Source organism: Etheostoma cragini, chromosome 1 (genome assembly GCF_013103735.1).
Source record: "Etheostoma cragini isolate CJK2018 chromosome 1, CSU_Ecrag_1.0, whole genome shotgun sequence".
Taxonomy (NCBI): Eukaryota; Metazoa; Chordata; class Actinopteri; order Perciformes; family Percidae; genus Etheostoma; species Etheostoma cragini.
This window is the reverse complement of record NC_048407.1, coordinates 24,045,295-24,057,794: the sequence shown is the minus strand read 5'-3', so window position 1 is coordinate 24,057,794 and position 12,500 is coordinate 24,045,295. Positions and strand designations below refer to the sequence as shown.

Here is a 12,500-nt window from a genome sequence, read left to right as displayed (position 1 = left end):
AGGCCCCATTAATAACACAGATAGCAGTACATCCCTGGTGGTGACTGCCATTAAATTGCTGACAAGAAAAGACACCTTGGCAACCCTTTGCCTCTCTGGCATTCCTATAATGTAAAGGACCTCCTTTCTGTTTGTATTTTCTCATCAGTGCCATAATGCATTGCACCCTTAAATGGTGATTTAGTATAAGTAAAAACATAAATTTGACAGCTAGTCCATTAAATGATTTTCTTCCTACACTCTCTTTGGCAGGAGCCACGGGCTGGAACGGATCACCGTTTCCTAGCGACGGCAATAGCGTTCCTCTTTTCTCTGAGAGCCACTTGTCTGAAACCCAGACGCATCCCACGTAGGTGGGGGGTAAAGCATTACTACCAGGCAGGGGGTAATTAGGCTTTTAAAATAGCATATTAATGCCTTGCTGTCACTGATATTCTTTAGTATTCTGTTACAGATGCAAAACGGATGTGTCGCACTGTTTGTTCTCACGCCGACCCCAGGGCTCTCATGTTTCCGTTACTTGGCTCTGAACGCTGTAACGTTGTCTAGTCGTTACTTTGCGCCCAATATCCTGCCGCCTGGAGCGCTGCTGGCCAGATGGTGACTCGCGGTAATCTCCTTAGCACCGCGTATACCGCATGTTCTGATTGTGAGAGGTACGACAGAGAGAAAAAAAGAGGAGCTTTGACAAGTTGAGCTGTATTGGCATTCAGTTTCTTTTCCTGACGAATTGTGGACTAGAACGACGGACAAAATAACTCAAGTCATGTTTGGAGAGGACTATTTTTTCTACTGGAGCGGCGTCTGCTATCACTGACAGACAGGTGTGGAGAAATACGGGTAGTTAGCTTGTTTTGTCCGACTCACGCCAGAGCAACAAGTGTTATTTGTTTGTTGACGCTGCACTTGGGATAGAGCTTTGTGCTGGAAGTCAACACTGACAGGTAAATACGAGGAGCTACCAGATACTTTAGCGTGTCACAAGATCTGAATAGATTTATAAATTTGCGAGCATATAGCACACGTTATTAGATACATTGTGAGCTTTCCTATTTTCCAACGCCCATTGTAGGTTAAGCAAGACAGGGTCCAAGTAATTCAGCCCCAGAGATGATTGCACTGCTAGCCTCTTTTTGTATGTCAAAATGTGAAATTGAAGCTGATAAGTATTGTAATGAAGAGAGCTTTGGCCTAAGCCTCAATTTCCAACAAACTTATGTGAAAATCCGTTCGGTTGGATAAAAACTTGGAGGCCAGATGCCAGAGGAAAAAGGGCATGTTTAATTCAATGGAAAAGGAAGAAAAGGGGAAAGCAATGTAGAAGTATCAGTTGAGCTGTGCCTCCATCAAGCTGTACATGATAGTGTAGGCTTTGGCTAGGGAATAGCATGCATGGCATTTCACTCCCCTCAGATATGTCTCATGTTGGATTTTGGTCTGACCAAGTCTCTTTTCCTTCTCTCTTTTCCCTCTCTAGATTGTGAAATCCTACCTATCATGTGAAGGCTTTGGTTGTGGTTTGTGTGTGTGTGTGTGTGTATCCATGTGTGTGTGTGTTTATGTGTGTGCGAGTGACAGAGACAGTGTAACAGAGAGCTAAGCTTTGTAGCCTCGCTCTAGCGGTACTGGCCTGTAACAAATGTCCCTGTAACCCTGGAACTATGAAACCATGACAGTCATCACTTTTTCAAGCATTGCTGGAAGGCTTCTGAAAGAAATCCGGGTTCGTGAACATCCTTCTGCCCCCGAGAATGTTGCAGCACCCTGGTCTGATATTCTAGAACCTCAGACCACGAACCCAATTCTAGAATCTTGTGTGGTCAAAGGCCAGAGATGGATGGAACAGAAAGAAGACAGGAGAGAAACAAAGAAAGGGAAGGCAAAAAGGAAGAGACAAACTTGGAGCAGAGGAGTCAGCAGAAAGAGGATGGCGAGAGTAAGGAGAGAGGACCACTGTAACTTAAGGAACAAATGCAACAAGAAAGTTATAGAAGACCTTAAAAGTGGGAGGAAATGCTTGAATGGAAAGTATGAGAGCAAGACTGATGTAACTGGGATTCTGTCAGCTGCAGAAACAGAAGATGAAATCAATGAAATGGTGAAAAGGTTAACGAAAAGGAAGACGACGCCTGTTTTTTCTTGGTTATTTCACCTGAAAAACATCACTGGAACAGTGGAAAACATGATGAAAGGGATGAGGTGGCATCATATCTTCCTCTGGTTAACCCTCCTCCTCTTCAGCCTGTGTCCAAAATCTGCTTCATCACAGGTAAGAGGGGCTTTCAAGGGCCAATTGTAATTTGTGAACCCAAAACTGGAATAATAATTAAGACAATCTACAAATGAATATGAATTGTTTTAAGACTATCAGAGAGGCCTTTTTCACGGCAGACATTTTGAGCTCTCATAGTAGGAAAAGCCCAGGTGTTACTAGCTAAGTTTCTATCCACTTGTCAATTGAATAATTTGAAGTTCGGTTAAAAAAAATCCTACGAATAAACCTGGTGAAAGTGTGTTTCCATCCAACGGCTTTAAAGGGAATAAAAACCTGTGCGTAATGACGTCACATGCTGATTCGCGATCAAATTGGTATATCGAATGGATTTGAGACATTTGAAGGTGTTTCCATTCATTTTTTCACTGAATTGCACAACATTCAAGCAAACATTTGCGAATAAAGTTTTTGTAGACTAAATGGATTGCGCCGTCTACCAACACATGACAATTGGACATTGTAATAGTGCTTTTGTGCCAGCTGATAGCGACATATCAATCTATAATAAAAAAACAACGACGCTATCAACACATTGCTATGATGATGCAGATGCACCTTGCCTTTTATTTTCCCTCCGGCACCGCTGCAAGACAACTCGGGACATGTATTGATGTTTGAGTGCCTTCCATTTAATCCAGAGGATGTCCTACAGCTTGTTGTAACCTTTGTTGGCCATTTCCTTTACGAGTTCCTGATAAATTAAATTCAAAAAGTCTCTTGTCTTCTTGTTTGTCCACTTACATCGGTCTTTGTTGACACCTGCCATGTGTGCAAACAGAGCGGAAGTAGTGGGCAGAAATTAACTAAAACTTCTTTGTTTTGTGGGGCGGGTTGCAACCATAAAATGACCTAAAACGTAATGGCAATTCTTTATTTATTTGGGAAAAAACATTTCCAGCAGCGTTAATCACATTAGCCGTATATTGATCAAGATAAAATCTGTACGTATTTCCTTTGAGTCAATATTCAGGTATTTTTCATTCGAAATCACTTAATTCGGAAAAAAACGTGTGGATGGAAACATATCTACTGTCACTCCCCGATGTGAGTCGAGTGCAGATTTGAGTCACGCATGCTCAGATTTAAACGGTTTACGACATTGTGTTTTACTATAATTTGTGAAATCCATGAAATAATAAACTTTTCTCATCACAAATAACAGAAGATGGGAATCATTTCAAAAGTGTTTGAACTATCTTTGGTTGTTTTGATTGTTAACGTTAGCTCAAAATGCAGTTCAACTGACAACCTTTGTGTTTGATTGCTAACTTGTAGCCAGTAGTGAACAAGTTAAGTTATGTAGGTCTATTTTTATCTTGTATTAATATTACAGAAGTCTCTTGGTAGCATCTTGTAGGCTACTTGTCGAAACTTAAATCTGCAGTTGACTTACATCGGGGAGTGACCTTAGACTAATTAACGGTCTATGGGAGTGACAGTTACTAATAACATAAAAGATGGCTCCGTTCTGGTGAAGTCTCCCAGTAAGTCCTGACAGTGTGACAGTGAGCCAGCATACACAAAACCAGGGCCCTGAAACTGAAGCAGCTAAATGGCAATAATAATTCAGCGAGCATTCATTTATTTACATTTTTATTCAAGACACCTGTCCTAATACATTGTAAATGTACTGTACAGTATGTGTGATGATAGGAGGTTTGCCTGGTAATTCTTTTATGCTATATCATAACCTTATTCTCTAACCCATAGGTTTTTATTGTATAGCCCTTTGAATTTTCCAAACTGCTAAAATGGCATTGTAGGTCCTTATTGTATCTAGATGTCTCAGGTTGCTGCAGCCACAAAAAGTAAAAGGTGCAAAAGAGACCCAGATTGAATAGAATAATATTTATTGTAAAACCATCTTCTTTCTTAGGGAAATTTCCCACGAATGGAGAACATTGCTGCCTTCAAACCTGTGTCCACCTCTCCGGTTCGTTCCACCTGTGGGGTTCCAGAGCGGAGCAGCTACTGCCAGTCGCCGTCCTCCCAGACTGAGCTGATGACATGTTATCAGGCCTTCTGTATCCAGGAGTGTCCCTATAGATCCTCCACACCTCCGTATGCCCCTCTGCTTCTGCCTGCACACAGGTACGTGAATCACATTAGTAAAGTTATTAAGGTTTTTCAGAGGATTTTCAAAAAACTCTGACGTTTCATTTCATGCAAAATGAACAGGTAATTTTTCAGGGAAAATATTAACATATTTAAACTTTATTCTACCAGGGGTACCTGTGTAACTGAGGACAGGAATGACACACGCCCTGAGACAGAGACCGGAACCTCTACTAGTTCAGAGTGGATTGCTAGTGGATCCAGTAGTGTGCTGTTTCTGCCGTTCCAGGATGGATGTCTGGTCTCTCCCTCCTCACAGAAACTAGGAACGTTAGGTTCCCTCACCCTGGCATTGTGGATAAAACCAAGCTCTCCTGGAGAGATGTAAGTTTAAATTTTTTAAAAAATCATTTTCAATTATCAATGACAATATTCCGTCAATGGCATAGCTGGAGATACTGTATGAGGCTTTCTTTTAACATTTGTGTGTAATAAGTAAGAGTCACAATCACTAATGTACCATATCAGAGTAGTCCATCACTAGCCTGTGCTCCTGATGAAAGACAGCGCCCTGCTGGAAACACACACTGCTGTGATATATAGTCAAATGTCTGTTCGGATATGATATCTAATATGATTTTCAAACATTGAAAGTGAATGAAAGTGAAAGCCCTGTGATATTGATCTAATAACAAGAAGCAATTAGGTCAAGTCTGGTCACGTCAGTATCACTTTCAGGAAATGTTGGCCAACAACTGGCTGTCATGTTCTTCTCAGACATGTTGAGCGTGAGAGAAAGGGGATGAGAGGGGGCTGGTATGTTGCAGGCAGGGTAGGTATGGTGCAGAGTTACACAGATCATCTTGCAGACACACAAACACACAAACACACACACACACACACACACACACACACACACACACACACACACACACAAAATCCACAAAAAGATCAGTTGGCTTTACTTGGCAGCTCTATCTCCTCCTCCAGCATACAGCAACACTCAAAGTAGATTGAAGAACATGGGATTCTTTGTTCTGGAACTAAAAGTATGCTAAACTTACATAATAGTCTAGTAAAAGACTACTCTGCCGATTTAATCATGGCACTCCAACATTGTTGGACTCACGATGGACACTTTACAAATAGAACAATAGAAATGTATTCAGCAGGACCGGAGAGATCATCTTTTTTATTCCAGGCATTCTTTTTCCTTGTCAAAACCCTTGGATGTATTAATACAAAATTTTTGGGGGGCCTACATTTCCCACAATGCAATTTGACTGAACCAATTGTGGTCTTGCCGTGGGATGAACTGTACTTATAAAACCATAGCAACCCCGCTGCCACACCGCTGTGAAAGCTCCCCAAACATCATTTATCAGAGTCTGGTTGTTACCCCGGTCCGTGGCAGTCTTCTCCGCTCCACATCTTTATTACAGAGCTAACCGGAGCTGACTCCAGCTAACCGCTTATCGGAGCTCAACTACACTTTCATTTGTTTTAAAGTGCCCATTTATGCTCATTTTCAGGTTATAATTTTATTTTATTATTTTATTCTATCTTGCCATTGAGAACAAGCTAGCACACTAGCAGGTGCTACGGTTAGCCACCTCGTCTCGACAAGTGACATAGAAAGCCGTGCAGATTTTGAAAAGCTCACCTAGACGACATTCAGAAAAGCGTATCTCACTCAAAACAGCATGCATGAGATTGATATGGAATCGGACCGACAAGCCCTATCAATAATGGCATTGGTATCAATAAAATCTTTCCTAACAAAAGGAACTCCTCCTGAAACCTGTAACAGACTTTGATGTGTAAAATCGGTGTGATTAATGTATCTGTTTTAAATAACTACCTTTTTCAAATAACGTTTGTTGGCTCTATATGGACAGTAGTAGCAAGAAAGCGGGAAAATAATTTCCTCTTTTTGGATTAAACAAACATAAGTAAGCTTATGGGTTTGTTGAGCGTTCACGAGATACAGTCTGTCAACATTCACATATTGCACAATTTGCTGCAAAAATGAACATGGCTGATAACTTTGCAGTGAGGACAGGTTTGAACAAAGACCTAGAGCAACCCTAGACAGGTTGCATTGGTGTTCTAGTAACTCACCTGATGTCCAGTTTAAATGTTGCTGTCAGTTAAATTTAACTCTGAGAAGGAGAATCAGACAGAGATCAAATCACTTCTTTAAATGTCATGCTGTGATTTTGTTGGTGAAGTCTGGGGATTCATATGACAGACAAGTCTTGTTGTCTTGGTTTTCCGAACATGACACCTGTATGGCTGAATGCATCTGAATGGAAGTCATATCACTCCCCTCTCACTCTCTCGCTCTCCCACTCTTTCTGTTGCTGTCATTGGCCATCAGTCTTTTGTTGTAGAGACGATCATGGCTGCCATCAAAGAAGCCAGATGAAAGGAGGTCTCTATCCTCACCTCTGTCCATTTCTCCTAACCCCTCTCTCTTTGTCTCTCCCTCTCTCTGTGATTTCACATCCCTCCCCGCATATGAACAATGAACAGAGCCAGCCACCTGTTACTAAACCATGGCTTCACTTCCAGACACTTCTGTTTAAATTGCTTGACAATTCTCATATTTAATAGACATTTTATTTTTAGTTTGGTTGCATGCACTGGACTTTTCCTATATGGACGACATGGGGTAGACGTGAATGTACGTGTCATACTTATCACAGAGGATGGAAAGCCCTATTTACTGTTGTGCTTTCACAACATCACCTTACCTCGCCCTAGCAACGGATTGAATAATTTATAGCTGAAACAGATAAGCCAACAGAAAAATTACCGACAAATTATTGATTATTCGCTCAATTAAACAGTTTTAATCGAGTTTAAAATATTTTAAGAGTTTTTAGCAAAAAATACCAAAGTTTACTGCTTCTAGATCTTTTCAAATATGTGTATTTGCTGTTTTTTAACAATTGAAAACTAAATATATGTTGATTAGACACAGCAAGCACTTTTCCCTCTGTGCCCTCTGCGGCTCTGTGCATTTTCCCCTATTTTCTGACATGTTATAAACCAAATAAGTAATACATTCTAAGCAAAATGCAGCTTAATTAATAACAATTTGTGCTGCCCGATATGTAGAAAATATCTAATTGCGATTATTTTTGACTGATACTGCAATATGATTCACGATATTGGGGATGATCATTTTTTTGTATCATCATTCTAATTGTCATAGAAGGAAAAAAAAAATTGATCATCTGCACCAAACAAAGATTTTCTCTTTAGTCTGTAGGATACAATTTGTAGGCTGGGACATCTCTGCAGCACCACAAAACTAAAGTCAGAATTTTGCACTAGTCCATTTTGCAATTTCAACAAAATTGCGATTAATTGTGAAGCCAATATTGCTTGGTTCAATCTGAACATATATCATGAGTTACAGCATTTTTGATGCAACAAACATTTTCAGTCCAGTAGCTAAGTTATATGGTAACCAAGTTACCAACTAGTCTTAACTTTCTTCTTGCACCTATCTCTGACTGTCTTTTTATTTCTTTGTCTCTCACCACAGACGCACTCACACATTCACATACATGTGCAGCCATACATACAGATGGTATCTTTCACATGCATACATTTATCTTTGATTTATATGGTATGTGGCTCTGGGTTCATAAAAGTCATGATTTCCCATAAAATGTCAGTGATGGTGGTTAATATGACACAGGGAGGGTGTCTGTGTCTGCACCCAGTGTAGCAGCTCCAACCTAGCAGTCATGTAAAATATTGATATTCAATGTGTAAATGTCAGAATGAGAGACTGTGTGTGTGAATGTGTGTAGTGGCGCTTGACTCCATGGCTTTTAGAGTCCACTCTTAACCCTCTTCTTAGTTAAGTTATAACAACTTATCAAATGCTGCTGAAATCATTGTGTGTCATGTGTGTTTTTGTTTCCCTCAGGATGCTGCTGGAGAAGAGCTCAGGGGAGAGGTTGTTTTTTTCGGTGACAGTGTCCGAGCAGGCGGTCACCCTGCGGTATGGTCAGGCCAGCAGTCAGAATCCTTTGACCATCAGCTTCAGAACAGGGGGGAGGCTTACACTGGAGAGATGGACACACATTGTTTTGCAGGTAACAAATCTCAAGGGTTTTAGGGATCACGATAGTGGCTTGAGAGACAGCTACCCTGTTAAACGTTCCCGAGTCAATCAGAATGAGAGGCACATGCTCATGAGCATTAATGTGTTGAATGTATGAACGTGCGTCCGTAGGTGAGTTTGTGTGCATTACATTAAATTGATCTATCTTAGAAGCACCATCAGGTTTGCATTTAACGGTTGTCATAAGGGTTGTGAAAGCAGAATGTTCTCTTTTTCACAAACATTGATCATAGACATACTGTCTCAATTTCTTCCTCTGTCCTTCTTACATTCTCTGTCCATCTTTTTCTCTTTCCCTCTATGAGCTTGTGCTAATTATACCGGCACACATCTGCTTTGGCACAGCTGCTGGGGCCGAGGGCACACACATTACAACAAACACACATACACAGACAGGCAATGCTTCACACTTTCAATACAACATTTAAAAAACGTCTATGACCTGTAAGGAAAACTTCAAAACCCCTTGAACTCTTTGGATTAATCTATTTAGGTGAGTATGATAATTGATTACTTGTTTACACATTAGATCATTTTACAGATAAACATTGCATATGTTAAGGTTATTATGGTGAATCTTTTTGCATGTTTGAAAGAGTGCTAAATACAAAGGTAAAAGACAAGGTAGGTAAAAGGACAAAATACGGGGCAGCCTCTAGCTCACCCAGTAGGAGTGTGCTCCCTCTTAAGGCTGAGGCCTTTGCAGCGAAAGGCCTCAGCCTACACAAAACAAAGTCCCTAGTACATGTTTTTTTCCCTTTCCATGTCACCTCTGGGGCTCCGTACTTTCGGGTCTCTGTACAATAACACCAGGGCTACTTGGGGAAAAAGTAACTTAAGTTGTTTATTTGCCTTATCATTTGGGCCCTGCTTTTTATTTGACCTAGCATACAATTTAATAGGCATTATTGCATTTTTTCATGACACTTTTTGTTAACCTCTTCCTTCTCCCCTGTCTGGGACTTTGATTGATAGTAAAATTACCAAAACCACAATGATGACGTTTTATATCATGAATTTAATCACAAATAAAATCCATGTCTTTAATAATTAAAAAACAATTAAACAGAAGAAAGGGCTAAGCTGATCAATTTGATCATACAAAAAGTAAAAGTGGATAACCATTTTTAATAATCTAGGTATCATAAAGACATTCTAAGCTATAGTTTAAATTAAGTTTCCAGTGATTACTTTTAAAAAAGAAGACTGGAGATGCCAAATGCACGTAGACAAAGGAATGTACTGTAAATCAACTGCTGTTTGATTTAAAGTGTTATTCAAGGCTAGAGGGGTACGCCAGGAATGAGGAAGGTATAAATGTTGACCGGTACTTTAGATTATTTTGCCCAGCCATATTAATCTTATTTAATCTAACTTGACAGTTTAGTTTACTGGCTGGCTGGAGGACTGGTGTTGATGCCTGGTACAGTAATTTGGCAGTCCAGTGGGTTGTTGGCTAAATATAGTGTTGCTTATTTCTCACTTGCAAGCAACCGTGTGTGTACAGTATGCCCTGTCGGGTTCACGTTTTAATATGTCTATCTGTTTATGTACAGGGTCTGTATGTTGTACATATTCATGAAGGCATATAAAAGGGTAAAACTTGGAGGTATTTTGCTAAAAGGATGTTGTGTTGGTCTTAGTGCTGTCAGTTAAACGCGTTATAAACGGCGTTACCGCAAACCCATTTTAACGGTGTCAATTTTTTTATCGCAAGATTTACGTTCTTTTTGGCCTAGCAAACTTGGTAGTTTTTTCAAATGCTGTTGCAACAACTAGTAACGTTGAAAAACTACAACACCTCACCGCATCTAGCTAGACCGGAAACAAAACAAAGGCATGCCGCACACACTTGTTTGGGCTTGCGAGCCGGCCAAACAGTAGTAGAAAATTTACTTTTTAAAATTTGCCAAATGGGTCCATTGACAAGACAAAAGTCATCTGTGGGTTTTGTTGTTGTGAACTGAGCTATCTTTGCAGCACGTCTAGTCTGAAATACCACTTGATGGTCAAGCACACAGCTGATGCCAATTCTCCGCCCCCTTGTCAAAGTATCTTTTTTCACCCTTTTATTGAGGGACAGTGTTACATTGTGTGAGAGATTATTTGCTTCAAGTGTGGATGACTGCTCCAAGTGAGAATGGTACGTTTGAAATTGAACATTACAGAAGGCTATATGCCAACGTTGTTTTCAATAAACACACATTTGCACAAAGCAAGCTGATCCACATTTCCATGTTGATAAGAGCATTAAAATGAGAAAAAATAATGGGACAAAAACAAATCAAGGGATATCTAGAATAGATAAAAATGTGCGATGTAATTGCGAGTTAATATTAATGTGATCAATTGCTATTAAATATTTTAATCGTTTGACAGCACTAGTTGGTATGGCTTGGATGTTGGCATTTTGTGTGTGTGCGCTTTCTTGTGAGTCAGTCGGCCTTTTGTTTGATGGCATGGTGATGTGATCTGTTTAGACCATTCAGAAAAATAACATAATCATCCTTGACACTCAAACACCATTTGCGTACTCCCTTTCTTGTGCATGCACACACACTTATCTACTCGCTCACTCACTCATACACACAGATACACACTGATACACACTCACAGTTCAGCAGTAATTTGTAGCAGAATTGTTAGCCACAATACAGATATTATCTTATGAAAGAGCTGGGTAATTTAAAAATATTTCCTACACACACACACACACACACACACACCAGTCATCTGTCGGTTTGAAAAGATCAAAACACCAAAAAAGACAGTCAAAAGGAATACAGGATTTCCAAGTGCCAGGACCAATTCAAACACACTGACACACACGCACACATGTACACACACGGTGCCAGGAGCAAGGTGCTGTAGGGTTGCTAGTGCTCCCTAGGTAGTTGTCTTATCTGATTATGGTAACGATGTTGAGAATAGTGGAGAAAAATGTAGCCTGGGGGAGGGAGGGACTGAGAGAGTAGAGGAGATGGGGAAAGGGAGAGAGGTGGCTCAGTGTTGTTAAGAGATGCAAAGTCAGATCCCTGTGGGACACTGTCCTGTACATTTCTGCAGAATGTATTACCTATTTGGTAGCTCTCATTGTTATTACTCATTGTTATTGTTCAAATTACTTTTGCTACGGTTGTGGATGAAAGAGTTATGTGTACAACTGATGTTACAGTGGCTGCTGATCATTGTGTAATAAACGTGACTTGTTCTTTCTGTGGGTGTTTTTCATCTCAAGTGCGTCCCAGTCTGTAATACTGGACATTGGCTTCTTGGACTGTAGTTTAACAGTGATTGCGTAGGGAAAATAATGAGCTGCACATAGTCTGTGTGTCCTATCCAGAACCTCATCACATTAAGATTAGAGGGTAGGTGGACTTTTTTTTATTACACACCCACATCAGGAAGGCCACACCTAGGGCTGCACAATTAATCAAATTATAATCACGATTTTTGCTTTCCACGAACAAATTTGCACGATATTTTAAATGCGTCATTCCGATCATAGAACGCTCCGTTTTTTTGCAAAGCCAATCTACCACTACGTAAACCACCGTCCGATCATAAGCCAGTAAGAGTTATTAGTTGTTCCCTGCACCGAGCAGCTTAGTTTCAGATAACAGTCGGTCATACGTCAGTCACAGTGAGGATACAGACATTTTGTACACAGCACGTATATAACTCTGCTAACCCGCCATTTGACCAGTGCTGGACCCATTTATAATGAGTCAGCCGTCACTCTGTAAGTAGCATATGTCCATCGCAATCCCTCTCTCCCTAGCTCTTTATTCAGCTATTGTTTAAAACAAGGGAAGGAGCTTTCTCAGAGATATATATATATATATATATATATACACAGTTGGACAGGTGTACCTAATAAAGTGGCCGGTGAGTGTATATATTTCTTTTTTAATATATTCTAGGCCATTTCTTTCAGATAATTTTCGTTTACATACACTCACCGGCCACTTTATTAGGTACACCTGTCCAACTGCTCGTTAACACTTAATTTCTAAGCAGCCAATC

At 40.2% G+C, this 12,500-nt stretch overlaps 1 protein-coding gene across 1 annotated transcript in view; it reads left to right on the top strand.

Annotated features, from left to right (window-relative positions):
- The first annotated feature begins 310 nt into the window (after positions 1-310).
- The window catches only part of ush2a (Usher syndrome 2A (autosomal recessive, mild)), a 203,705-nt gene continuing 191,515 nt past the window's right edge, over positions 311-12,500 (top strand). The window contains exons 1-5 of the mRNA XM_034877811.1: positions 311-944; positions 1,478-2,269; positions 4,152-4,366; positions 4,502-4,714; positions 8,277-8,445. Of these exons, the coding sequence (XP_034733702.1) occupies positions 1,670-2,269; positions 4,152-4,366; positions 4,502-4,714; positions 8,277-8,445 (1,197 nt within the window). The 5' untranslated portion in view covers positions 311-944; positions 1,478-1,669. The remainder of the gene's footprint in view (positions 945-1,477; positions 2,270-4,151; positions 4,367-4,501; positions 4,715-8,276; positions 8,446-12,500) is intronic.